Source organism: Haliotis asinina, chromosome 1 (genome assembly GCF_037392515.1).
Source record: "Haliotis asinina isolate JCU_RB_2024 chromosome 1, JCU_Hal_asi_v2, whole genome shotgun sequence".
NCBI lineage: Eukaryota > Metazoa > Mollusca > Gastropoda > Lepetellida > Haliotidae > Haliotis > Haliotis asinina.
The window spans coordinates 102,754,156-102,782,060 of record NC_090280.1 but is presented as its reverse complement, the minus strand read 5'-3'; the positions used below and the strand labels follow the sequence as shown (position 1 = coordinate 102,782,060).

At 38.6% G+C, this 27,905-nt stretch overlaps 1 protein-coding gene across 1 annotated transcript; it reads right to left on the bottom strand.

The window, feature by feature from the left end:
- Positions 1 to 27,158, bottom strand: LOC137285366 (uncharacterized). The gene is made up of 10 exons (XM_067817730.1): positions 26,635 to 27,158; positions 17,020 to 17,227; positions 16,592 to 16,695; positions 16,262 to 16,407; positions 15,347 to 15,495; positions 6,861 to 7,017; positions 4,388 to 4,530; positions 3,548 to 3,679; positions 2,070 to 2,307; positions 1 to 1,624 (listed from the first exon to the last, which is right to left on the bottom strand). Exons 1-10 carry the CDS (start codon positions 26,644 to 26,646, stop codon positions 1,489 to 1,491), a joined length of 1,425 nt encoding a protein of 474 aa, XP_067673831.1. The 5' UTR covers positions 26,647 to 27,158; the 3' UTR covers positions 1 to 1,488.
- Between the last annotated feature and the right edge of the window lie 747 nt (positions 27,159 to 27,905).

Sequence of the window (27,905 nt, the reverse complement as noted above, 5' to 3'; positions counted from 1 at the left end):
TTTTTTCTCTTTTCATAAATAAACATTTGACTGGCAGGAAAATACATTACACAAGGTTTGATGACGACACAAAATCACTTATACTGCTAACACTACCACAGAATCCTTAAACATTTTGAAGAACACCCAGTTTCACATACCTTTTTCCATCTACTTATAAAATCAAGTCACAAAAACAGTGTAAACCAAAAGATGTAAACATCTGGTGGACTTGAGATATCTGAGAAACAGTAAGTAACATCACACAGAGGAACTCAACATATGAATGAGAAGGAATCAAGGAATCTTTCATCTTCATCTGAGCTGCGGCCACCCAGCTGTCAGGAGAACACTTTCAGGAACTACTTAACACAAAATCATCATCTGCCCTGAATTACTTAACACTAAATCATCATCTGCCCTGAACTACTTAACACTAAATCATCATCTGCCCTGAATTACTTAACACTAAATCATCATCTGCCCTGAATTACTTAACACTAAATCATCATCTGCCCTGAATTACTTAACACTAAATCATCATCTGCCCTGAATTACTTAACACTAAATCATCATCTGCCCTGAACTACTTAACACAAAATCATCATCTGCCCTGAATTACTTAACACTAAATCATCATCTGCCCTGAACTACTTAACACTAAATCATCATCTGCCCTGAATTACTTAACACTAAATCATCATCTGCCCTGAATTACTTAACACTAAATCATCATCTGCCCTGAACTACTTAACACTAAATCATCATCTGCCCTGAATTACTTAACACTAAATCATCATCTGCCCTGAATTACTTAACACAAAGTCATCATCTGCCCTGAATTACTTAACACTAAATCATCATCTGCCCTGAACTACTTAACACTAAATCATCATCTGCCCTGAATTACTTAACACTAATCATCATCTGCCCTGAATTACTTAACACTAAATCATCATCTGCCCTGAATTACTTAACACAAAATCATCATCTGCCCTGAACTACTTAACACTAAATCATCATCTGCCCTGAATTACTTAACACAAAATCATCATCTGCCCTGAATTACTTAACACTAAATCATCATCTGCCCTGAATTACTTAACACTAAATCATCATCTGCCCTGAATTACTTAACACAAAATCATCATCTGCCCTGAATGACCTCTATAATACTCACGGCATATAATTACATGATGGCCGATGCAAGTTTCAGAACAGGCCATCTACAGTAGGTAAACTCTGGGTAGATATTTAGGTACCCTGTACTGGAGTGGTCCAGTCACCCATGATGGTAAATAAAGTACCCTGGTACAATGGGCATACACAGGTATTCTGATTCAACTTGACTTATCACAGACTGATGACTACATATTAAATACATATAGATTTCAATTATCATATTTAATGTTAAACATAAACATGGTATACAAATAAATAAGGTTGTGTTGAGTCACTATCTGACATCATTGCTATAGTTACCACCTAGATCTAAACCAGTTGTCATCACTATTCTGCTGTCAACTGTCGGATCTCATCGGCCAGGACGGAAGTTACATGCATTGCTTTGTCCACCTCAGTCCCGCCAATCTGTTGCAGTGCCACAGATGCCGCTTCTCTCACGTGGGAAATGACGTCGTTCCGCCTGGAGGTGAGAACATCTGTTGTAAAACACTACACTAACAAAGTCACCTCTATTTCACAATTGTGAAACCTTACAAGGGGTGAAAGTGCTCTTGAAAATTACTCCTGTAATTCATGAGTCAAACGTTTACAATGGAAAAGACAGACAAGATGACTGGTTATGAAACACTCCATAACACACTGAAGTCTGAAACACGTCATGCTGGTCTCCTAAAATAATTAATTCTTGTGCCATTTTATCCCACAACGATCCTGTACATCCAGGTAAAGATAATTCCTGTACACCCTTGCATAAGAAAAGGGGTGGGATGGTACTATTTAAATATCTCCACAGAGCAAATCTGTGGTTGCCCTGTGCAGTGAGTTTTCTGTACTTTTGTGTTTTCTCCCACAATGCATGTTGTCTCTGTTGTTATGACACCTGGTCTGGTATTCTACCAACTCACCACATATGCAGCAGTTTCTTCACCGCGGACTTTGCCTGTAGGTGTCCGAGAGCAAGGCACCCGGCTTCCCTCACCAGCCGGTCCTTGTCATTGAGGATCTTCAGCAAGTGCTTCACAGTGTGACTGTCACTGGCCTCTGTCCTTGCCAGTGACACAGCAGCGACAGCTCGCACATTGGCGTCAGGGTCCGTCAATAGATCTCTCAGAGCATCAATGACAGCGTTACTTCTGAATCGGCCTTGAAATATGCAGGGATGAGAATATGAGTGAAAAAGCAGAGGGAAATGAGCTGTGGTCTTGCGGGCCACAATTTAGATGACTGACAACAATGATCCCAGCCCAATCAAATCTGCAGAATTCCGTGGAATATTCTCATCCCTGACCATGTCATGGCAGTATAACTTGTCTTCTCCTGTTCAAGAGGTGGTTCAAGTCTTAAGACGAGCCATATATATGTACCAAAACAATCAAAGATCTCAGTTCCAACTACTGTCATAACAAACCTAGTGCACTCAAACTTGTGAACATGACCTTCAAACTCCTGTATAAGCTGAACAGAAATTTGAAAACCGAAAGCATATGTACTCTTTCCATAGTAAAACTTACTGTACACACTACCAAACTGATATTGTGATATACATGTACTTCACAAGTGATGTGATGAAGAACCTTGCCCCTTAACATATCTCTCTTTGACGATACAGTTTCCGGAGAGCATGACTTTGTCTGATTACTTTTTACAGGTCACTTAATAAGTGAATGACCTTCAAATAGACCTTGACTTTTGACACAACCATGACATGTGACACATGGAACTAATAACTAATCAAAACAAAATGTTTGATTCTTGCTATATCAACCAGAAATGTCACTAATCCGACCACTAGTGGTGATCACAAGATAAGTGGTAGAGCTAAGATGTATAAATAGTTTTAAGTCCCAGCTACTCAACTATACACATCTTAAGCACATGACTGAGAAAACAAACAACAGCAGAAGTAGGCATCTAACTTGAGCTACCACTACAAGCGGTTCACCATAAGTGGTTCACCAACAGGAACAAACTTAACACGTCAATGATGTCAATTCCCACATACCCCGTGTATTCTTCTGATGTACAGTGTGACCAAACTTACAAGATTCACAGAAACTTCCACTCTAACCAAAGACACTTACCCAAATTTTTCAGGGTTTCCAAGCTTACCACAGACAAAGTAATATTCCAAATCATCCCCAACCAAGGACTAACAGAGATTCAATACATGGCCTCGCTTGCTCAGGACTTGCCGAAATTCCCAATGGTGTTATCTCCTACCAAGGACTAACAGAGATTCAATACATGGCCTCGCTTGCTCAGGACTTGCCGAAATTCCCAATGGCGTTATTTCCAGCCAGGTACTCTTCCAGATTCCATCACTTCTACTCTATGAAGGTTTAACTTGTATTGCTCATGACATACCCTCTAACAAAGGACTCACCCAGATTCTCAATGGCTTCCACTCTGACCGAGGAGTCCATGTCAAACACTTCCTTCATGGCATAGCTCTCCCTCGCCTGTTGCTCCACTCGCTTCCACAGGGGGCACTCCTCCCCATCCACAGTACAGAACTCTGTCAACATGTCGATCAGGACAAATTTCTGAATTCCAGATAGACATTAAATCACCAAAGAACACTTTAAAATTCCCTAAAGCAAATTATATGTGTATGAACCCGATTATACATTTTTCCAGAAATTATGGAGAAACTTTGGCAATGTACCTAGTTGCATTCAGTCATGTATTGCAGGGTAAGGAGGTCTCACAAAGTACTGAAAAAACTGTCAGAGAATCATATCTAAAAATATTCGTTTAAGTAAAACTTCTATAGTTTAAATACATGTATTAGATATTTGCTGAAATAACTTTCTCAATAATTTCTGGGAATACTATAACAATGGCCTCCAACATGATTCCACTGTGTCAGTGTGAGATGATCTGATGTCCACCATGTTTACTGACATCACAAACTTCATGACCATTCACCAGCATGACTTCGAGTATTCACAACATTCATGACTTTATGGCTAATATTTGACCAATAACATAGGAAAAAGTAACCTGCATGCAGATCATTTTTACAAACGCATGAAAATACCATTTCAAATCTGATTAGGCTGGAAAACAAAAAGCTTATAGAATCAAATGTCATAATAATTCAAATAGACCAGATGTTGTTAACAATTGTGTTACAAATGATGTGAGGTATTTAAAGTGTACTGATACTTGGTGTTACTCTGATGCTTCCTCAGTCCCATGTTCTCTACCACATCTTCCCTACCTTTGAAGGAGGTTTTGGTGAGCATGCCGTCGTCATCAACTTCCATCTCACGTCTCAGGATGCTGACCAGCCATGTCTGGTCGTCAGAGCTGAAAGTCTGCTCTAGGGGGCGCTTGTACAGTGACATGAAGGTATCCACAAATCTAGCAGAATATGTATAACATTCAGTAGTGCTTACATTTTGTTTTGAACTTGAACTAGAAATGTTTTTCAGGAACCCATGCTTGAAGACACAGTCATCAATATCACCCGCATTACCTCCAATTTCCATCTAAGTCACACTTGTTGCCATGGAAACGTGAAAAATACTTCTTAGGAATACCCAAACTACCAAAAGGCACTAATACACCACCGGATCTATGTATGTGCCAAGTGTGGTGAGGAAATATTGAATGGTGTTAAAGTTCTGGTCCGGAAAAGATAAATGTGCACTGACGGACGGAAAAAGTACATTTTAAAAAGGATAAAAAGTGAGTAACGGTATCAGGGGGTCAGACTTGATGACTTGATTGAGATGTCATCGTATTCAAAATTGCATATGCCGATGCTTGTGCCGTCGATAACTGGATTGTCTGGTCCAGAAGGCTGCTATATGAGTGCAGCAATTAAAAACAACCACAACACTGAACTCCTGACATGATGATGGTCTGTGGATAAACAAACCTGGAGCAGTGAGGGAATGAGTTTAGTTTCATGCCGCACTCTGCAATGTTCCAGCTATATGGCGGCGGTCTGTAAATAATCGAGTCTGGACCAGACAATCCAGTAATCAACAGAATGAGCATTGATCTGCGCAAGCGGGAACCGATGACATATGTCAAACAAGTCAGCAAGCCTGACCACCCGATCTCATGTGTTGCCTTGTACAACAAGCATAATTGACAGATCTTCATGAGTCAAAACCTGGAATAGACAATCGTGTGATTCATTATCAGACTGATAAACAGGGAATTCCTGCATACGCATAATACGCATAAAAATTGACAATGGATGCAACATAATTGATTACCGCATCCTCAGTGACACAGAAAAATCCACATCCTTTATGTAAGTATTTCTATCAAGTAACAATATGCTATCACTGCGCTAGCTACTAGCTGGGTTATGGTATTATTTGCAATTAAATTACTGTAACAATGTGATGATCATGATATGCAAGACAATAACAGCAAGTGAATTACAATGATACTACAACATAGTAATGATAATAATATTAATGGTTGGGACCCCCTTCTGGGAGTTGAAGACCCCTGAAAATTAACAGCATGAGTCCCAGGGACCCTCAAACCAGGACTCCAGGTAAATCCCTGGATAAAGTAGTTGGTCAGGTGATGCTTACTGCAGCAGGAAGACGATACTCCAAATATAAGTCACTGAAACATTTGGAGCAGGATTTGCACTGGTTCTTGGGTGGTGGGGTAGCCTAATGGTTAAGGTGTTCGCTTATCACACTGACAATCCTGCTTCTATTTCTCACATGGGCACAGTATGTGATATTGCTGGAGTATTGCTAAAAGCAGTGTAAGACCAAACTCACTCACTGATTGAATGTAAAGGTAATAATAAGATGTGACTGCCTCATGAAGAACCCAACAAGCAGGGAGACGATATGGCAAATAAGATGTGACTGCCTCACGAAGAACCCAACAAGCAGGGAGACGATATGGCAAATAAGATGTGACTGCCTCACGAAGAACCCAACAAGCAGGGAGATGATATGGCAAATAAGATGTGACTGCCTCACGAAGAACCCAACAAGCAGGGAGACGATATGGCAAATAAGATGTGACTGCCTCACGAAGAACCCAACAAGCAGGAAGACGATATGGCAAATAAGATGTGACTGCCTCACGAAGAACCCAACAAGCAGGGAGACGATATGGCAAATAAGATGTGACTGCCTCATGAAGAACCCAACAAGCAGGGAGACGATAGATGAGACTGCCTCAAGAAGAACCCAACAAGCAGGGAGATGATATGGCAAATAAGATGTGACTGCCTCATGAAGAACCCAACAAGCAGGGAGACGATAGATGTGACTGCCTCACGAAGAACCCAACAAGCAGGGAGACGATATGGCAAATAAGATGTGACTGCCTCATGAAGAACCCAACAAGCAGGGAGACGATATGGCAAATAAGATGTGACTGCCTCATGAAGAACCCAACAAGCAGGGAGACGATAGATGAGACTGCCTCAAGAAGAACCCAACAAGCAGGGAGATGATATGGCAAATAAGATGTGACTGCCTCATGAAGAACCCAACAAGCAGGGAGACGATAGATGTGACTGCCTCACGAAGAACCCAACAAGCAGGGAGACGATATGGCAAATAAGATGTGACTGTCTCATGAAGAACCCAACAAGCAGGGAGACGATCGATGAGACTGCCTCAAGAAGAACCCAACAAGCAGGGAGATGATATGGCAAATAAAGTAAGTTTGAGATGCAGCTGTCAGGTGTATGAACTTACTTGTTCCAAACTACAGAGTCGCCAACAAAGAACTTCTTCCAGTATTCATCAGGCATCAAACTCAGTTCCTCATCGGACCTTTTGACACGCTCATTCTTTGCTTTCTTTCGGTTAAGATTCTGGCGAGTCTGTTGTCGTTCCAACTTGGGTCGACCTTCTGTAAGAGAGAGAAACTTCACTGTGTGTTAGTTGGAAGAAGAGAAGTGAGCTTGCCAGTGAATTAGGTTTCAGGATGGTGCTTACAAACCAAGAGACATTAGCTGTAATAACACTGGATTCAAACCTGGAAAAACCTGAAGAAATGTAGGCAACTTTAGTTAGGTAAGAAGAGGGTCACATGAACTCAGAATTTAGTCATGGAAATTGATGGAAAACAGATTAAGAAGAAAGAACACTGAAATATAGTAATAGGAATTGTCTGTTGTAAAGGAAATCGGTTTACTGGTTACACTAAACACAACAAAAGTGTCAAATATGATACATGACACCAAAATACAATTTTCAAGATGTTTAACAAGCATGCACATGAAAAATATTGGATTCACTACTACAGAGGTGACATTTAGGGAAGCCAAGTGAAGAACACTGGAAAATATGAGTAAATGGTATACTCTTAAAAAAAGTAGAGAAACTTCATTTTTTGTATTTACGATTAATAATATTAAGGAGATTTATAGGTTGATGTGATAGTACTGAATGTTTGAGAGTGCATCACCATCTGCACTTCCTTACAACCATAGCTATCTGGAATGTAGTTGCTTTTGAAAGATGATTGGTGTATGGCATGTAAGGCAAGAAACCAACACTAACAAATGTGTGATGCAAAATGAGTGTCAAAATTAATATTCTAAGTGATTTCTCGACCTTCTTGAAAAACGTCAAAATCAAGAATGGGACCCGGGAATGATGGTGCACGTGTACTGTGCTGTGCACATGCATATCAAGCGTTGTGCATAGGGGTGGTAATAGAGGGAAATGGTGGTGCAATCATAAGATCTGTGTCCTTGAAATGTTTGTTAATGTTTACACTGCCTATCCAAATTGAAAGTTCAGGTTCCCCTACATTTTTTTAAGAGTATTATATCTGAGAGAGTCATGAAGAAATGAACATTATCTAACAGAATCTAGTTTTCATTTGCATTTGTCTTTGAAGGGACAGACATGAAAAAATGTGCAAGGACATGGGGAAGGTCGTTCAAAAATATGACCTGATCAACTGAAGGTCACATCTGTCAATGCTTAAGCGCATCAGAAACATCTGCAACTACCCCTACTCACTACCCTGACCCTGACCCTGTCTGGTCTCTTAAAGTATGTCTGTTCATAAACACAAAACACAGTCACAAAACTTACACGCATTTTAACAACAATTCACTTGATGCTGATCATAGTCAAGTGTTTTTCTTTTATCACCTGTATTCCACGGTTTTCCAAAACATCAGAACAATTGTAGAGAAGACAACATATTTTATCTTACCTCAGACATTACTTTCTGATTGGGAATGCTGAACTCATTTGGTACTTCGTGGTAATGTTTACAGATCTGCTCAAAAAAGGAGCACTACCACCAAATTAGGTCAAAGTCAAACTTGTTGCCATGGAAATGCAGAAATATATTTTATTCAGAATTTCCAAACTACCAATATGCACCAGTACACCACCAGACCAAACTATGTGTGAAGTTTGAGGAAGAAATATTGAAAGGTTTTATAAACAGTTCTGCTCCAGAAAAGAACACTACCACCAAATTCAGTCAAAGTCAAAATTGTTGCCTTGGAAACGGAGAAATATATTTTATTCGAGAACCCCTAACTACCACAAGGTACCAGTACACCACAAGATCTTCTGTGTGCCAACTTTGTTTAAAAATAGTGAACAGTTTTAAAGATCTCCTCCGGAAAAGGGCAAAAAAATTCAGTCAACGTCAAACCTGTTGCCATGTATGCGCAAAAAATACTTCATTCAGAATTTAAAAACAGCCAAAAGGCACCATTATACTACCAGACCAATATATGTGTCAAGTTTTAAAAGGAAATATTGAAAGATTTCACAGTTCTCTGGAGGAAAAGAACACTACCAACAAATTCAGCCAAAGTAAAAATTGTTGCCATGGAAACGCAGAAATATATTTTATTAAAACATTCAAAACTACCACAAGATCTATCTATGTGCCAAGTCTGGATTAGAAACAGGGAACGGTTTGGAAGGTCTGGGCCAGAAAAGAGCACACCCACCATATTCAGTCAAAGTCAAACTTGTTGTCATGGAAATGCAAAAGAATATCTTAGACAGAATTCTAAATCTATCCAAAGACACCAGTACTCCACCAGATCTACTTACTTACCAAGTTTGGTGAAGAAATAGTGAATGATTTTGAAGTTCTGTGCCAGAAAAGACAAATGTGTACGGATGCAGAGATTGAGTGCATTTTAATATCCCCCTCCTGAAAACGTGTTGTGGGGGATAGTTAACATTGAGGTGGTCAGTAACATAAACACATTGTTCACTAGTCACTGGGGGCCTGTGGGCCCTCAATGTTTGTTTAGGATCCCTTTACCCTTCATTGAGGGTACATCAGCCCATGTCCCCCTCGTGACCACTGAACAACTTAAAACAGTAAATAAGAAACAGTAATGTACAATTCATATTAATTTCTACACTGAGTTAAGAGCACGCAACACTCACACACGAACCAGTTTTTAACCTCAGGGAACATGTTAACATGAAAATAACAACAAGAAATACTAATTTCAACACTTGTGAGTAAGCCAGTTGGACAATAAAACTTGTTATATCTGACACCAACATAACACTTGTTATGGATACATACCTGGCAACAAACCATATTCAGATTATTGATCATTCATGAATTAATAGATTTTGAAACTTTCAACCATGGTAACTTTACACACTTACTAACAGTCAATCCCAAGGTGTGATCATATTGCACCACTTCACCATATCCTCTTTCCATTACTTGGCCTAGATGTAAAAGCTGTCTCTATTATCTCAAAGTCAAAAGGCAAATTGGAGAATGGCCTGTATGTTTTGAAAGAAGACAACATTAAGTTGTGGTTTCTTGATCCTCAGTGATACCAGTGTGAACTCAAAAGTACCTGGCACAGCAGGCTCTCTGAGGGAGATCCTTTGACTGGTTAACATGGTCTTTTCAGATTCTATGAGACAGATTTCATGATACTTAATAACTTACTGTTCTCCATTCTAACAAGAGAACGGAAACTGAGAAACATGTCCTAGAGTACGAGGGTGACAGTGTCAATAAGTTTTGAGCCTTACATAGAAAAACACAAAATATTGGTATGAACCACATTTATTTTTCAACATAGACCCCTTGTGAGTCAAGAGTTCCATCTTTTCTGCCAGTGGCTGATGCCATCTCTGTTGAAGGCACCATTTTGGTCCTCAAACCAAGCCTCAGTAGCAGCAATAAGCTCATTATCATCCTGAAATCTACGACCACGCAAGTGTTTCTTGAGATTTGGGAACAGATGGTAATCACTTGGTGCCAGGTCTGGAGAGTAGGGGGGATGCGGCAAGATTTCGTACCCGCTTTCCTGGACAGCAGCGGCTGCAACACGAGAGGTGTGTACTGGAGCATTGTCTTGATGTAGAAGAATACCATGTCTGATCTTGCCTCGGTGCTTCTCCTTGATTGACTGTCGCACTTGCCTCAACAAGTCAGCGTAATATTCCCCATTCATTGTTCTTCCTTTTGGTAAGTAATCTATGTGGATGACGCCTTTGCTATCCCAGAAGACTGTCACCATTACCTTCTGCACTGATCTGGAGGCTTTTAACTTTTTGGTCCTAGGAGAAGTGACATGTTTCCATTCCATGTTTGCTCTCAGGATCATAGTGGTGGATCCAGGTTTCATCACAGGTTACTAGCCTAAAGTGAAAATCTTCTGGATTCTTGTTGTATCTGGTTAGCATGGAGTTGCTTATGGTGACCCTTGTTTGCTTCATTTCATCTGTAAGCATTCTTGGCACCCATCTTGCGCACACCTTAGACATGACGAGATGTTCATGAAGAATTGTCTCGATGGATCCGTGTGAAATGCCTCTCCTCTAACTCGTGGCGTGTGATTCGACAATTTTCCAGCACAAGTCTATGCACTCTGTCAATGTTTTCCTGACTCGTGGTTGTTGTTGGGCAACCTGGATGGGGGTCATCTTCAAGACTCTCTCTACCATGCTTAAATTCATTGACCCATCGTTTGATGGTAGCAGATGAAGGGGAAGACTCTCCCATAAACTGCTGAAAGCCTTTCTTCAATGTTCTTCACCAAGTTTCCTTCAAGAACTAAAAACTTAATTACTGCTCTATACTCAATTTTTAGGGGGGTCTCTTTCTGTCAATGTGAGCTGTTCAATAACTTCTGAGAGTAGGATACCAAAACTTATATATCACATCAGCTACACCCCAAGGTTCAATGTCGTACCATAGGCTGTGACACCTGGGTATGAAAAATGCTCAAGGCTCAAAACTTATTGACATCCCCTCGTACGTCTTCAAACTGTGGTCCTGATTCTCAAAATCACCGAATGCTTTAGCCATTATATCATCAGCATGAATACTTTGCCTTGGACATGCATCTGTTGACTTCTGAAAGATTGAGTTTTCATCGTCTATACTTTCACTGGCCACAATGAGCTACTTCCTTTCAGGTTGTAAGACAAGAGCTGTGATGATACTTCTTGATAATCAAATGTTCAGCCACTAGGTGGCATTTATCATTCGCAGCTTCTCCACAACTATTCAGCTCCAAAATATACATCAATATGAACAACACCTAACTCTCTTGTCTGAAATTTCTAGTCAATGACTAGTTGTGATCCTGAGCTGGCATCTTAATATCATTTTCAGAACACATCATATTCACTATTACCAGCTGTTGATCAACCAGTATGTTTCTACACACTGGCTTCTGATTTACAGTTGAGGTTGCTATCTGCCAAGATATATATAAACAGTGTATTCTCACGCAACAAAGGTTATTGCCACGCAAAATGTTAGCATCAAGCTACCAAACAATCAACTCAGAACATCTTACGCTTTGTCTTCTTTTCTGAAACCAAATGCAACATATAAACAAAGTACAGAGGTGAGATGTGAGTAAATTAATGAAAACACCCCGGAAATACCCAGTTATCAGTCATAAAGAAGTCATACATAATAGTATATCATTAACGACACCTACCATAATGAATAGACACACTTTCATACCTTACTATAGAGTTACCAATGACCTCGCTCTAATGGGGGTTTGCTGGGCTTAATGATGCTTGGACAATATTTTAGTTATACCATATCTGGCCATCACGAAATGTGAGCCCTTGCATCATAATCATGAAGTTGCCATAGAAATATGATCTCTTTGTTTGTTTATGGGTACAGTCACCAAAACCCTGTTCCAAATACAGCTGCATGTAAATAATTAAGCTCCATAATGGACAAATCAGACTGATGTTATCAGTAATGGCTCATCCAAGAGCATGCCATAAACGAGTCTCAGACCTGTTATATCTTGTTACAAACATTGGATTATGATGCATTATTCCACTCCAATGTCCGGAAAGATACAGCCTCCTGAAATATTTACTGATAGCTCAGCTGAAATATCACTATTGATGCCACAATCAGTGTAACAATATTACATCATGGTGCAGAACAGGTAGTTATCTTGACATGATTACATCCCAGAAACTGACAGCCTTACAATATGTCATTTAGCATGCAAACAAAAACACACACATGCACAAACACAGAGGCATCAACATTGTCACACGGTTGCCACTATAGTGACACAGTCACCGACATTGTGACACTGTCACCCTTGCTTCAACAGTCATCCAAACTACCAAACTGTCGCCATTGCTTCAACAGTCACCAATATAGTAGCAATGTTGCCATTACTGCAACAGTCATCAACACTGTCACACTGTCACCATACTGCAACAAAGTCATCAACACTGTCACACTGTCACCATACTGCAACAAAGTCATCAACACTGTCACATTGTGAATCACAACACAATCAGCAGTTTTGGACTAAACATTAAAGTCACACACTGAAATGAACTGGTTAAATATTACAATATGTGCATTAGACACATGCAATTAAAAAATCTGTACACATGCAAAAACTGTGCTGATGGTTTCACAGGCCTTTTTAGACCACCTCGAAACATCGCCTAGCAACATGGACACCACATACAAGGTGAAGGTCATACCGACACTTGGCTTGGCTTTGGGGTTGTATCTGACAATGTGCTGCAACTTAGCTGCAACCAATAATACCATCTCCATGACAACTAAAAACTGTGAGCGTGTGAATATGTTACTGTGTTCAATGTCTAAAGCAGCGCTAAAAGGGGGATTCTGTCCAGGTGTAGACTTTGTTTTGAGCAGAGACGAATGACATCATAATAACGTCTACCTGTTACATGTACATACATACACGCAATGCCAGTCTTCTGGGTATAGTTCCTGAATTAAACTGAGCATGGTCCAGCCAAACGAATGGTCAACAAATTTTTGCAAATCTTGTCAGACAGTATCTTGCAATACACAGGTGTCATGTTAAGGGGCACTAATGCAGATTAATTTTCAATACTTAGATAATATTTTGGTAACTTTTCAAAGCACTCTAAACAAACACCACTGTATACCCGCTACGTTGTAGCAATAGTACATGTTTCTATGAAGTCTTTGTAAGACCTGAACAAATCATCAGAATTAACAATATTATCACATATTTGGGAAACATCTGTATCGAACCATTGTTTGTGAATGAAGGACTTTCTATTCATCTTAATATTTGGGTTAAGGAATAAAGCTTTGGAAAAGAAATCATTAAATGAGTCTACACAAATTATACTTCCAGACTCACCAAAGTATTAGAGGCACTCTTTCCCAAATACATTTCCAACTTATTGTGACAATGTTATTATGAAATCAAAACCAAAATTAAAAAAATCTTCTGTTTTGTACTAGCAAAGACACTATGTTTTATTGACAATATGTTTAAGTTCATTCTCAGCATAAATGGCAAAACCAGATTGTTTCAGATGTTTGAAGGGTAAAAACCTTTCAGGCCACGTTAAAGAAACAAAACTCTATTGGTTTAATACAGACTATTGCACACTATTCTTTACAGCAACTTCTTCCTCTAGAAAATAAACAAAGAGAGAATAATGACTGCACTTTTGGTTCTTATGCAAAGAATTCACTTGTTTTGGCATTTGTACATTTACTTCATTTATAACTTCCATGGATGGTCACCATATATATGAACCATGTACTCAATCTGAAGCTCTCTGCTTTCATGTGCTTGTGACTCAAATACTGTCACAGATACTGCTTTCGACTTCTTACTACTGATCTCTAAATTCTCAGTGTATAAATGTTGGTGTCAAGGGGTAAACAACACATTGACGGTTTCAATAAAGTGAGTGAATAGAGATGTGCTTTTGAGACAGTTAGTTTCTCATGCAGAAATAAACTGTTAAACTAAATTTATTCCGCAAAGTGGGCATTGGATCATCCACTTTTGAGTTAGTCTAGCCTAAGTCTAGTCTAAGTCTAGTCTAAGTCTAGTCTAAGTGAAAAGCAGACACATAGAAGAAGCTAGCAGCTTATATTAAGCTTATATCAGTATCAGTATGAATGTGACAGTGAACCAGTTTTTTTCTTTTCGAAAATGTCAGAATTTATGTCAGCAAGCTTTCATACTATATACAAATGAGAGTCACCCTTTCCCTGGAGGTTATCCTCAGTCTTGTAGGAGGAACTTTCTGACAATGAAAGCATTGGAATAAATATAATAATTTATCAATGATGTTAGCAAACTATTGATAGCTAGAATAAGCAAACCACAGACAGATGGTCATAGGTTTAAGCTGCCCATCAGCGTAGTGAATTACCCATTGGTCAGTAGTGAGAACAAACCAAAGACAGGTGGCCTGAACATAGCACTGATCAACAATGTGTGCTTACCATTTGTCAGAGCCATGGTAACAGAAATACATTTGCAAAGACATCCAACTTAAATGATGCAACTTGCTACTTAAAACTGATGACAAATATATCATAAACATAAACCTCCAGAGTCCTCCAGAAATCCTCTAAAAAATATACATATTCTTAGGCTCAGACAACTTCTAAACAGTTTGCCGTAGTAACTTCAATGCTCTTTTCAAATTTCCAACTGACTGTTACCATGTTAGCTCATTTTAGTGTTGTACATATATCATTTGATATAATACAGTAATCTTACTTATCTGAAGATTACAAGATTGTCAGTCAATGATCACTAACCTAAACCTGCAACATACCTTCTTATTTCAATAATTTGTATAGTAATTATTTTTAATATATCAAATTTCACAGATTTTAAAATATGTTTATCTAGCTGGTGAAGGAATGTTTATTCATTGACAATCATTCTGTAAGACTGCAATACCTTTAGAGTCGTCCTTCTTCTCTGTCTCTGAATCCTTGTCCTTCTCATCGAGTGCTTCCTTCAACATTGGGATCATTTCTGCCATCTTGGCATCAAACATGCCTTCCTCCCATATCTCCACCCACTGATAGCCAGCCAGCTGGAGCTTCCTGTAATTCAGCAGTCACCACAAGTCAACACAGTCACCTCTAGTGCAACACAGTCACCACTGTTGCAGTCACCATTGTTGCAACACAAGTCACCATTATTGCAACAAAGTAACTATTACTGCAACACAGTCACCATTATTACAACAGTCACTATCATTGCAACACACTCAGCATTACTGCAACACAGTCACTATCATTGCAACACACTCAGCATTACTGCAACACAGTCACTATCATTGCAACACAGATTCCATTACTGCAACACAGTCACCATTATTGCAATACAGATTCCATTACTGTAACACAGTCACTATCATTGCAACACAGTCACCATTATTGCAACACAATCATGGACGATGACGTACTGCATCAGTCCAAAAGTAACAAATAATACATGAGTCACCACTGCTATATATTTAAAATTATTACACTATGGTCACAACTATTTCCAAACAGACAACATGACTGCAACATTAACTAGCAACACAGTTATCAACTATGCACTGTGTGTTGTTTAACGTCCCTGGTATGCAAATAAGTCTGAGGCAGACAATCCAATGATCATCAGCATGAGTACTGATCTATTCAACTGGTACACAATGACATATGTTATTCGAGTCGGTGAGCCTCACCACCTGATACTGTAAATCGTCTTTTGCAACAAGCATGAGTCGCTGAAACCAGGATCTAACGGATATAACAACCATGGAACAGACTGAACTAGTCCAAGTCTGTTAATTACACATGACAATACATGATAACCTACATGCCGGTGTCCATGTGCGGGTACAGCTCCTTGGGTCTAGTGAGTGTGATGGGGAATATGGCTGTGTTGGAGACGTAGGCCAGTGCTAGCTCATCCTGACAGTACTTTGAACTGACACAGTTCTTGCTGAGCAGCTGGATGAACAGCTGAAATAGAATATTGTCTGGTTTACTTAATCGGACACTAAATTCAGGAATGTGCAAAAAACATCAAACCAAACACATCGACAACTTTATTATCATTTAGAGAAACGCAAGCTGAGTCAGCAGAAAACTAGTGAAATAAAAAATCATGATATTGTGTTGAAAGCATGAATGCTGGCTTGTTTACCTTGGCATCGATAATTGCTTGTCCTATCTTGCTGAGGAAGTCGACACCAGCATTGAGGCCAACAACGTCCACCCACACAGAGATACCATTAGATTCCAGCACATCTGGATGACCAGTGAAACCATTACACACATGGACAACATATCAACCAATGAATTCCTAATTATTAGAGGACAGGGTAGAATACTGGGACTTATTGGCCCAGTAGAGACCCTGCAAAGGTACTAGAAAAAAGAAACCATTTTCTTGAACTAAAAAAGTAACCCAATATGTAACTTCCAGATATTACATTGTAAATGGGCCAATATGACCTTGACCTTCCAATCCGTATCTACACTCTCCTGTGGTCAAATACCACGATGTCTACCCAGGAAGTATATCAACTGGAAAGACACTTTTTTCTGGTTTCGAACTTGAAAATGTCCTACCTTTGACCTTGGCCATCATCTCCTTGTCAGCATGGCTGTAGCTGATCATGACGTCTTTGGCTGCCTGGCTGTCTTGGGAGGTCACCACAGGTCGGTTTGGACTGGTGGCTTGGGACCTCCCACCCCTTCCTCCTGCATCCTCTCGTCCTGAGGCTGGGCGAGGACTGCTGACACTGCTGCCAGTTCCCATCTTCTCAGAGGACTTATACTGACAAGTACAGGAAGTATGTTCTACAAACTGTCAATACAGTCAGTACAATCTAATCTTGTAATCTCAAAAAAGATTTGGCTGTAAATCTCTTTGCAAAAGAAATGATTATGATTTGAGTATGTGAGTTTGCATAAGAACAGATTGAACAAACGTGATTTCTACCACAGTGTCAACTTGATGTTGGAGCAGGATGCTGTTACAGGAGTAATAAGCAGAGATATGGTCCTGAGAGTTGAAGGATCTTAATATGGGCAGGTTCACTCCCTGAACTAATGGATCCTGTCATAGCTAAGGGAAAATACTTTGCACAGGAAATTGTTGTACCTTCACTATGTTAAATCAACATGTACATGTTTATTTCAGTACCTTGTTGTTTAGGAGTTTCCATGAATGCCAGTTACACTTTCAAAGTAATCGGTAATAACAGTCGGTAACCATGGCTACAACAGAGATTCCTGATGGATCAGATCAATATCTTCTGCGGCATGGTTTCAGCATGGATGTACATACATTGTAAGTAGATATTCAGACCATGGTCTGGATGTGCATACATTGTAAGTAGATATTCAGACCATGGTCTGGATGTGCATACATGGTAAGTAGATATTCAGACCATAGTCTGGATGTACATACATTGTAAGTAGATATTCAGACCATAGTCTGGATGTACATACATTGTAAGTAGATATTCAGACCATAGTCTGGATGTACATACATTGTAAGTAGATATTCAGACCATAGTCAGGATGTACATACATTGTAAGTAGATATTCAGACCATAGTCTGGATGTACATACATTGTAAGTAGATATTCAGACCATAGTCTGGATGTACATACATTGTAAGTAGATATTCAGACCATAGTCTGGATGTACATACATTGTAAGTAGATATTCAGACCATAGTCTGGATGTACATACATTGTAAGTAGATATTCAGACCATAGTCTGGATGTACATACATTATAAGTAGATATTCAGACCATAGTCTTCAGCAAATGATAGTAACATTTCTAAATGGAATTAATAAACTGTTTGACTCTATACTTTGTTCAATACTGTTATAGGTAATTTTATGGGTAAACAAGGTTGTGAGAAGTATCAGACTGTTAAAAGGAACAGCAGAGGAATTTGAAGGCACATTGTATTATACTTAACAGTACATTACTGCGTCTAAAGCACCAAGAAATTTGGAAAATACAAACTTGAAAAAGAATGCCAATTTTGAACAAAATTACCTTATGTTCCCAATTTGGAAATGATTCCTTTGACAGCTACTGTAATTGGCATTTACATCTTCTACCAACATGCATGCAAGTGTCAACTGGAGGCAGTGTTCTAGAGTTTTATATATTCCATAGCATGACTTATTTCTTTAGAACATTTTTGTCAGGATTGCCAAGCTGCCCAGTCTCAGCTTCCCTGTGACCATGTTAATATGCCAGTAATTTGGCTATTGTATTCGCCAAGACCTTGGAAGCAATAAAATGGCATAACAAATCACACTTAAATTTTGTAGTGTTTGTCATTCATTGTCAGAAGAATATATAATAAATATCCATTAAAAATAAACAAGATGAACATGATAAACAATATTTCATTGATGACAAATATGGCCTTCCTTATGGTTGTAACAGAATACATATCTTCAGTTCCGGTTTCGTAGCAAATCCTCATAAGCATCTTAATGTTGCTTGAAGTGCAACTCTGCAGCAGATCCACCCATGAAGACCCTGTTTAACCCATGCTTGTCATAACAAGTGACTTGCAGAATCAGATGGTTAAGGCTTGCTGACTTAGTTGATACATGTCATCGTATTCCAACTTCATAGATGCCAACGCTGTTGATCACTGGATTGTCTGGTTCAGACGTGATTATTTACAGACTGCGGGCATATAGCTGGAGTATTGCTGTATGTGGCATTAGCACATTGTTTATAGCCCCTGAATATTTAGAATATGGAAGAAATTATGTTTGAATGAAAATGAAAATATAACTTGATAATCTGACCCTGCTTTCTGAACAGTTGAGAGAAAAACTGACAATGAAACAAACAAAAAATAATAAAGTGAGACTGAATATGTCTCAAATGGTTTATACATACTTGTCCATCTATGTAACGATATGTTCAAATTCAGTATTGAGCTAAACAATGTTTAAACTTTAAGTTCATTGCTACATAGATCAAACTCTTATTGGTTAACTTTTCTTAAGCAGTTTAGTACAATAACAGGCTAAATTTAAAATAAAATCTGACACACTGAATTTGTTTGAAATTGATATAATTAAATATAAAGATACAAATTTCCTTCTATAAGAATAATTATCATTTTGAAAGCATGTCATTGATAAAACCGAAATACATTAACCATTGTGATCAAATGCAGTCTAAATTTATTAAAGCAGACTTCTTACAGACGCTCATGTAAATTACTTAAAACTGGAAAGCTTATTTTGTTGTCTTAATGTTTCTTCAAAGTAACCCGTGAAGGTCCCGGGGTAGAATAGGCCTTCAGCAACCCATGCTTGCCATAAAAGGTGACTATGCTTGTCGTAAGAGGCAACTAACGGGATCGGGTGGTCAGACTAGCTGACTTGGTTGACACATGTCATCGGTTCCCCATTGCGCAGATCGATGCTCATGTTATTGATCACTGGATTGTCTGGTCCAGACTCGATTATTTACAGACCGTCGCCATATAGCTGGAATATTGCTAAGTGCGACGTAAAACTAAACTCACTCACTCACTCTTCAAAGTAACCCATACATAGCAGTGGAACAATTAACCAACAATGTGAAATATACTGACATATTTCTGACATGTCTTCATGTCTGTCCACCATTACTCTCCTCATGTTTACTGATAACTGATCAATGTCATGTTAATGATTACTGATTGCATTGATCTGCATCGATGACCAGACCAGCAGAGCAAACAGCAACAGAACCGAGATACAATGACACACATTCCAGCGAGTCACTGAAGTTTAACAGAAGATCTCTTTCAACAAGCATAATAAGCTGGAGATCATTCTCCTTACCTGGGAGTCCTCACAGGGTTATCCTAAAGAATGTTCATTATTCTGACATTCCAGGTGTAATTTCTGATTAAATTCAGAGGAGGAAATCCTCATATATTAAAGACATAAAGTGTCACATTCATTTTTAAATTGTTTGCTGCCATGACTTTTGTCATGAACCCCTACAATGCATTACAAGATGTCAAATATGGAGACCGGGGTAAAATGTGGTCCTATTGTTGTAGAACTGTCAAGATCTGGGTTAAAATTGATCTTCAGCAACCATGCATGTTGCCATGGGTGACTAATGAGATCGAGTAGTCAGGCTTGGCGTCTTGGTTGACAGGTCATTGTATTCCATTTGTGCATATTGATGCACATGCTGTTGATCACTTGATTGTTTTGGATCAGATTTGATTATTTACAGACCACCATATATATATAGCTGGAATATTACTGAGTGCCTGATCAAACAAACAACCCTATTACTGAGTGCCCCTTCAAACAAACAACCCTACTGATGAGTGCCCCATCAAACAAACAACCCTATTACTGAGTGCCCCTTCAAACAAACAACCCTACTGATGAGTGCCCCATCAAACAAACAACCCTATGGATGTGTGAGTACAAATGATCCCAAATAATTTTAACCACACAGCAACAGGTTGTCAGACAGTAAAACCTTGGTGATTAGAAAACTCGCACAAAACAAAACTGTCACTCAGATAAAACTGTGAAATTAGTGTAAAATCATCATTAATCAAGATACATATTTCAGTGACTGAACACGACTCATTCACAGTCTTATCTATGTTAATTCAATGCAGATAACACCCTTTCAAAACCAGTTACATACCAAGTTTCTTTATTGCTGTACTGATACCTGAAAATAAGTCACTTTGACAGGTTATCCTATGGAGAAAGAAAATGAAATTCATGACCTGAGCAGGTAACTTAGACTACCTACTGATCACAATGATATAGTGCTGGCAAGGACAGACAGGGAATCTGGTGATGAATCATGGTAAAGTTCTACCTTTCCATTCTTAAACAGGGTGGTGGGGTTGTTTGGTGGTTAAAACGTTTGCTTGTCATGCCAGAGGACGTGGTTTAATTCTCCAGTCATGATTACAATATGTGAAGCCCATATCTGGTGTCTCCCATTGCTTGAATATTGCTACATGCAACGTCACACTGAACTCACTCATTCACTCATTCTCAACTATATGTTTTCTTAAATCAAGACACACAATAACAAATATCATGCATGGTACATGTTTGGCTGGAAGGTAAAATATCTCTCTTGATCAAATAGATAGGGTTTCTTGACAACTAGTTTCAAGTGTGCTAATCATAGCTGTCAGGTGACTTATGGGTGACCTGAATTACCTCCCATCTCATCTAGTGTATTCCTCATATCAACCTCAACAACAACAACAACAACAACAACAACAACAACAACTGAGGACAAAGCTTCAATAAGAACACTTAGTTTAGCCAAGAAATAGATCTATCTGAACGTACTATCTTGATGTTTGCTTTTGTAACAGATGTACTACATACAAGATTTAGATATATTGTTGAGCAGACTGCACCTTTGTTACTGAAAACAACATACTAAGAGTATATAACTGCTGAGTAACAATGAAAATATTTTTGTTTGATCAACATTTGAACATTTTGACTGCTTGATGATCTCTATGTGAAATTAATTCACACAAACAGTTCCAAATGCATTCTATAAAGTCTGGCTATAACATAACTTTTCCTTTAAGCGTCACATGCAACCAAAACATAAAAAATAATTAAAACACGGTTATCACTTATTCATGATACATAAAATGCATTGCTGATTAAGTAAAACAAATAAACAGAATCATAAGTGTATAATCTTAAATCAAAAGTGCAATATTCTGTACTTAGGTTTACTTCCCTTGCAATGAAGTGGCCACAATACCGAACCCAGTCAGAGCCAGTGGGTGTGCACTCAAGCGTAGCAAAGCCTTTTCAGTGGCCACTGGTTCATTGGCCGATACGCTTAATTGGCGCTTTGTTTATGGCGTATAAACCCCATAGACGTTAATTTCCAACTGGATGTGGTCAATAATTGAAGTTGTGCATTGCATATTTACATCAGCAGCCAGGCAGGCAGACATATAGGTGTCAAACCAGACATTAAGATTTCTCAGTGACACAGTCTGCTTATCACAATCAAGATGGTAATTTTTTATGCAACGAGTAGATTATTTACTTGTTGATGTACACAACCACGATTTGCTCACAACCTCATACTCCAGGCAGGCATACTGTTTCAAGCACAAACCTATTCACTGTGCATGTTATGAGCACAGCACATCATATCTGTTGAAACCACTTTTTGCCCCAAAGCTGGGGGAAAATTAGTGAATCATTTAAACTCTGATTTCACAGGCTTTTTTTGCATCACGTTTTTCTTCAACTTTATAGGTTAAACTGGCATTTATGATGATCTGTTTCAATAAGTGCATACCCTAAGGTATCAGAATCTGCAAAGTTGTGTTTTACATTGCATGTGACCTTTAAAGGTTTTATTGTCTCTGATCAGTGACACTGACACCCTGAAGGGATTACAACAGAAAATATATGATATCAGAATGTGTGCAGGGTTTTCATTTGGCGGAATCATCATTTTGGAAACGATTAGGATGTGTCAGATTACTGACCCATGCATTATTCCCCTGTGATTGTATCATGTGTATTGTGAGAGTTCTCTCAGCTCATACGTTGTGACCTTCTCAACAGGCATTCTCTGATCTTCTTGAAGGTATTGTATCAGGTAAAGGTCTGAGGCCCATAACAAGATTTGGCCTGGGTGCTTTATTGACCGGAACACTATATTGGTGTTTAAGACGAGCGAGTGAGTATAGTTTTACGCCACTTTTAATGTATATTCCGGCAGCATCACATCAGGGGACATTAGAAAGGGTGTACACACATTGTTACTAGTAGTAGTAACCCGCGACTTGAACATAAGGCAGTCAAACCCTGGTCTTTGGCATGATGAGTAAACACCTTAACCACCAGGCTACCCTACCACACACTGCTGACTGTGATTTAATCGATGTGATCAGTCTTAAATACAGGTTTAAATTCACAGTGAAACCTTTAAACATGTTTAATACAAACAGAATCCTTTCCAGATATTGCTTCAGAAATTCCCTGGGTAATGGATTATAAGTTAATGTTCCTATATCTGTATAATGCCTATGCTTAAACAAGGGCATCCTGAAGGAGTGTTTTCTGGACTAACATGGTTTCAATTTGTAAGGTTTCTCAATATACAATTCAGTGTCCGAACATGAAAAAGATGCTCTATTATACTAATTTATAATTACTGAACTCTCCATACACAATGTATGTCTGGTGTCCTTCATATCCAGATCACAATGAAACAATCCTTGATTTTTCATCACACCTCCCTGGGAATAATACAGCCCATGATGCTTGTCAAGTGCAAGGAGGGTGACAGGTCTATTACAGTATCCCATCTGGACCCATTCAGGAAGTTTTTAAACAGCCTCTTGCCTAAAGAAACACTACAGTCTGTTGGATTCCATTTAAGCCGATGGATTGCTCACTGTCACAAAATATAAGAATTGCAACAAAACCAAATTTTGCACAGGCACATTAAATCGACAGACCAATTCTGATGATTTGTCTCATAATTTTAGACACCTGAAGAAAAATGTTGTTGAACAAACGATCCTCATGTTGTTGTCACTTGTTGCAAAATTTTATAAAGAGGACGACTTGCTGGTAGAACAGCCAGGTAACCAACAAGCATGTGTAGTGAAAATGGGGGTCATCTCAAAAGTCATTATATATCTGGTTACCACTTTGGACGTTCATTCAGAGTCACTGTTGGGGCTTTCTTAAGCCGTGTTTGTATGTTTGGAATCAGTGTTGCTGTCATCCGAATCAGTGTTGCTGTAATCAGCGTCTAGCCTGATGATGACTGGCTTGATGGTGGCATGGTCCAATCCACCTTTTTCCCAATAATGTCTTTCGCTTTCATTCTCAACTTTCTGCATGCATTTTCCCTTGTTTCCTGCTGGGTGTCTATTGATTGCTGAATAATCTTGTGGACATCCCGAAGTCTGAATGTTATATTGTTCCTGCCTACATCTGATTTCATTATTCATCATGAGTCCTACAGGGTTTAAATTGCAATGATAGGGTGGCAATCACAAAACTGAATGGCCATGTTTTGTAGGATACTCATCAACCTGAAAGACAGGTGTAGTTTGAACTGACTTTATAATGTCATGCAGAACTGGTTTGGTTGCTTTTTCTGGATACAGTATTACCTTGTTTTGCAACCACCGTATCACATCTCCCTTTGTACTGTTAGATGTTTGTGTTTGCTTCTTGAATGCCATGATATGGAGCGTTATCCATGACAATCAGAGTTTTAGGAGGCAGAGCTGGTACCAGTTGATTTTTATCAATTCATTTCAGTATGATTGTATTGGCAGCCCTTGGATTTTGCCTTGAAAACTAGGGAGCAGCCAGGTAGGATTCCCCGACTCTTGCAACCAGTGCGGAGCACAAAAAGTTGCTCTCCCTTGTAATTTTCTGGCACAATGACTCTGAAGGGGAGCTAACAAACCATTGTGTCCCTGTTGTATGGGAATCATTCACCCATGTTTCGTCTAAGTATACAGGCTTGTAACTAGGAGTGGGCGTTGCAGAGAATTTTCACATTGCGATATATTGTGATGCAGAAGCATATATTGCGATATGTATTGCGATATGTATTGCAATATTTTGCAAGAAGATTTTTTAACAAACAACTACTTATAATAGTCTTAATGCTTGATTTCTTCAACAAAATCACAACAACATCACTATGTTTGATTCACTCTCCCCACAAAAGGGCCATGAAAGTTTAGACAGCAGATCAGAGTAAATATTCAAAACATTCAGATCTGAAACACTGCGAAACACTTGAACAAAAGTGAAGAACACAACTTCAAACCAAACTTAACTTGTCTTGTGGTGTGAAGAACGGAAATATCCAAAGATTTCAGAGAGTGAGAAAGTTTTCTGAATGCATCTCAAAATTCCGGTTTTCGACGTATCGCAGTACCTATCGTTTTCATGTCTGAACCAGTATATGCCTGTAAACCATATTGCATAGACCTACTCATAACCCTTTATATATTGTTTCGAATTGTGCGTAAGAATTGGCTTCTAAGTCGAACAATGGCAGACCTCTCGCACAGTGCATGCATATTTTCTGAGCCTACTTTTTTGTAACAGCAACCAAATTTGCTAAGCAATTTCCATAAATGACATTTTGAAATGATCAAAGAATGATATGTCTCCTCCACATGCAGTTATTTTGTTTATACAGAGATTTCATGTCATTTCTCACCAGCTGTTGAAATACATCGACTTTCTCACATCGCATGGGTTTTGAGACGGTCCCCTTCGTTGTGTCTGAGCAGGTTGAATCGGTGCGGTTTTGCAAGAAAGTTTTTAACTTCCTTCCTGTAATTCCAACTGCATATGCAGTTCGTAAACAATACTTGGCCAAAGCATATTTGGGCCTACCCCTTTCACTTTCTTTTTCAAATAAATTAAATACTTTGCACGTAACTGACTTAGCATTGTGTGATAATCTCACTGTTTCAGGTTACAGTCACGCATGTATGGTTTGCCCAGCAAATCGTTTGTCCATTTCACATGTGCAACTTGAACATCTGGCTGCTCTACCAGCAAGTTGTCCCCTTGTAAAATTTAGTGAAAGGTGACAACAACATGATGATCATTTGTTAAACAACATTTTTATACAAGTGTCTGAAATTATGAGACAAATCATCTGAACTGGTCTGTCGATTTAATGTGCCTGTGCACATTGTTGCAATTCTTTGATTTTGTGTTAGTGAGCAATGCATCGGTCTCAAATGGAATCAAACACACTTCTAAAATATTCGGTGTCAAGTACAACACAAATAGTATGTATAAAAACAAGGATAACAACTTGTATATTTGTTTACCGGAATGGTTCTGGGCTAGATCTTGCTCCTTCCTCATGTTATCCACCTGAACTCTAGCCCAGAAATGCTGTGGTAAACAAACAAACGAGTTGTTATTGATAATACTTACAAGTCCGGAATCAATTCACCAACTTGTAAATGCCTTTAAAGAATTTCATAACTGTCAAGTTAGAAGCCTTGAAGAGTATGATAAAAGAAATATATATAAAAAAAAAATAATTAAATTTACATGCATGACACTTTTCATAACAACAGTTTTGACTAAGGTTCACCAGAGACCATATAATAGATATGGTCTCTGGGTTCACTGATGAGGCCAGTAATATACACTACATGACTTACCTTCTTGTACATGGACCGAGTTACAAGATCACCGGGTCACAGTCGGGTGTATTTGGCAATAGCTTCAGCAATTTGGAAATTCCAAGTTGCGCAGTTGGCAACAGGACATGCTGTTTCTGTTATAAAGCTGGATCGTTCCTTGATCACATTTTCATTGATAACGAGTACCCAATACAATGACACTAATAACAGCTTTATATTTCACCACAGTGCGACTGAAGGAAAATGATCCAAAACTCCAACACAACACACGGGTATGTCGTAATTGTGTCACCAGTTCAATCGATCACTGCATGACTGGTTTGGTGAGCTTTCCGTGTGATCGATGTCAAGCAAAATTTACAACTCCAATTCAACGAAAAACACGTCTGTTACATTAACAACACACAAAGTCACCCCCAGTTATGACTGTCCGTCAACACGTACTGTCAGCTTCGAATGAAATTGTCTGATTATCAGCGCACATCTGTCAAAAAACATTCCGTGGCGTGCTTGGATACGAATCCATTGGCGCTCACTCATGTGGGGAAATGTAAACCGGATCACGTTAACCGAGCCAATGCTTATGTATCTGCACAATACGAAATGCAAGATTTATGGATGGAAAATTGTTTATGGATTGTTTATGAATAACACGACGTTTCTGAGTGTATGCTTTCTCCTTCATCAGGTGAATGGTGGGGGTATAAAGAGAACACATACATACATACATACATACATACATACATACATACATACATACATACATACATACATACATACATACATACATACATACATACATACACACATACACACATACATACACACACATATATATACACATACATACATATACATACATACATACACATACATACATATACACACATACATATACACACGCATACACATACACACATATATATATACACACATATATATACACATACATATACACACACATATATATACACACATACATATACACACACACACATATACCAACATACATCTATACACACATACATACACACATATACATATACACACATACATACACACACATACTTATACACAAATACATATACACACATACATATACACACACATACATATACACACACATATATATATACACACATACATATACACACATATATACACATACATATACACACACATATATATACACACATACATATACACACATATATGCACACATACAGATACACACACATACATATATACACACTTACGTATATACACACATACATATATACACACTTACA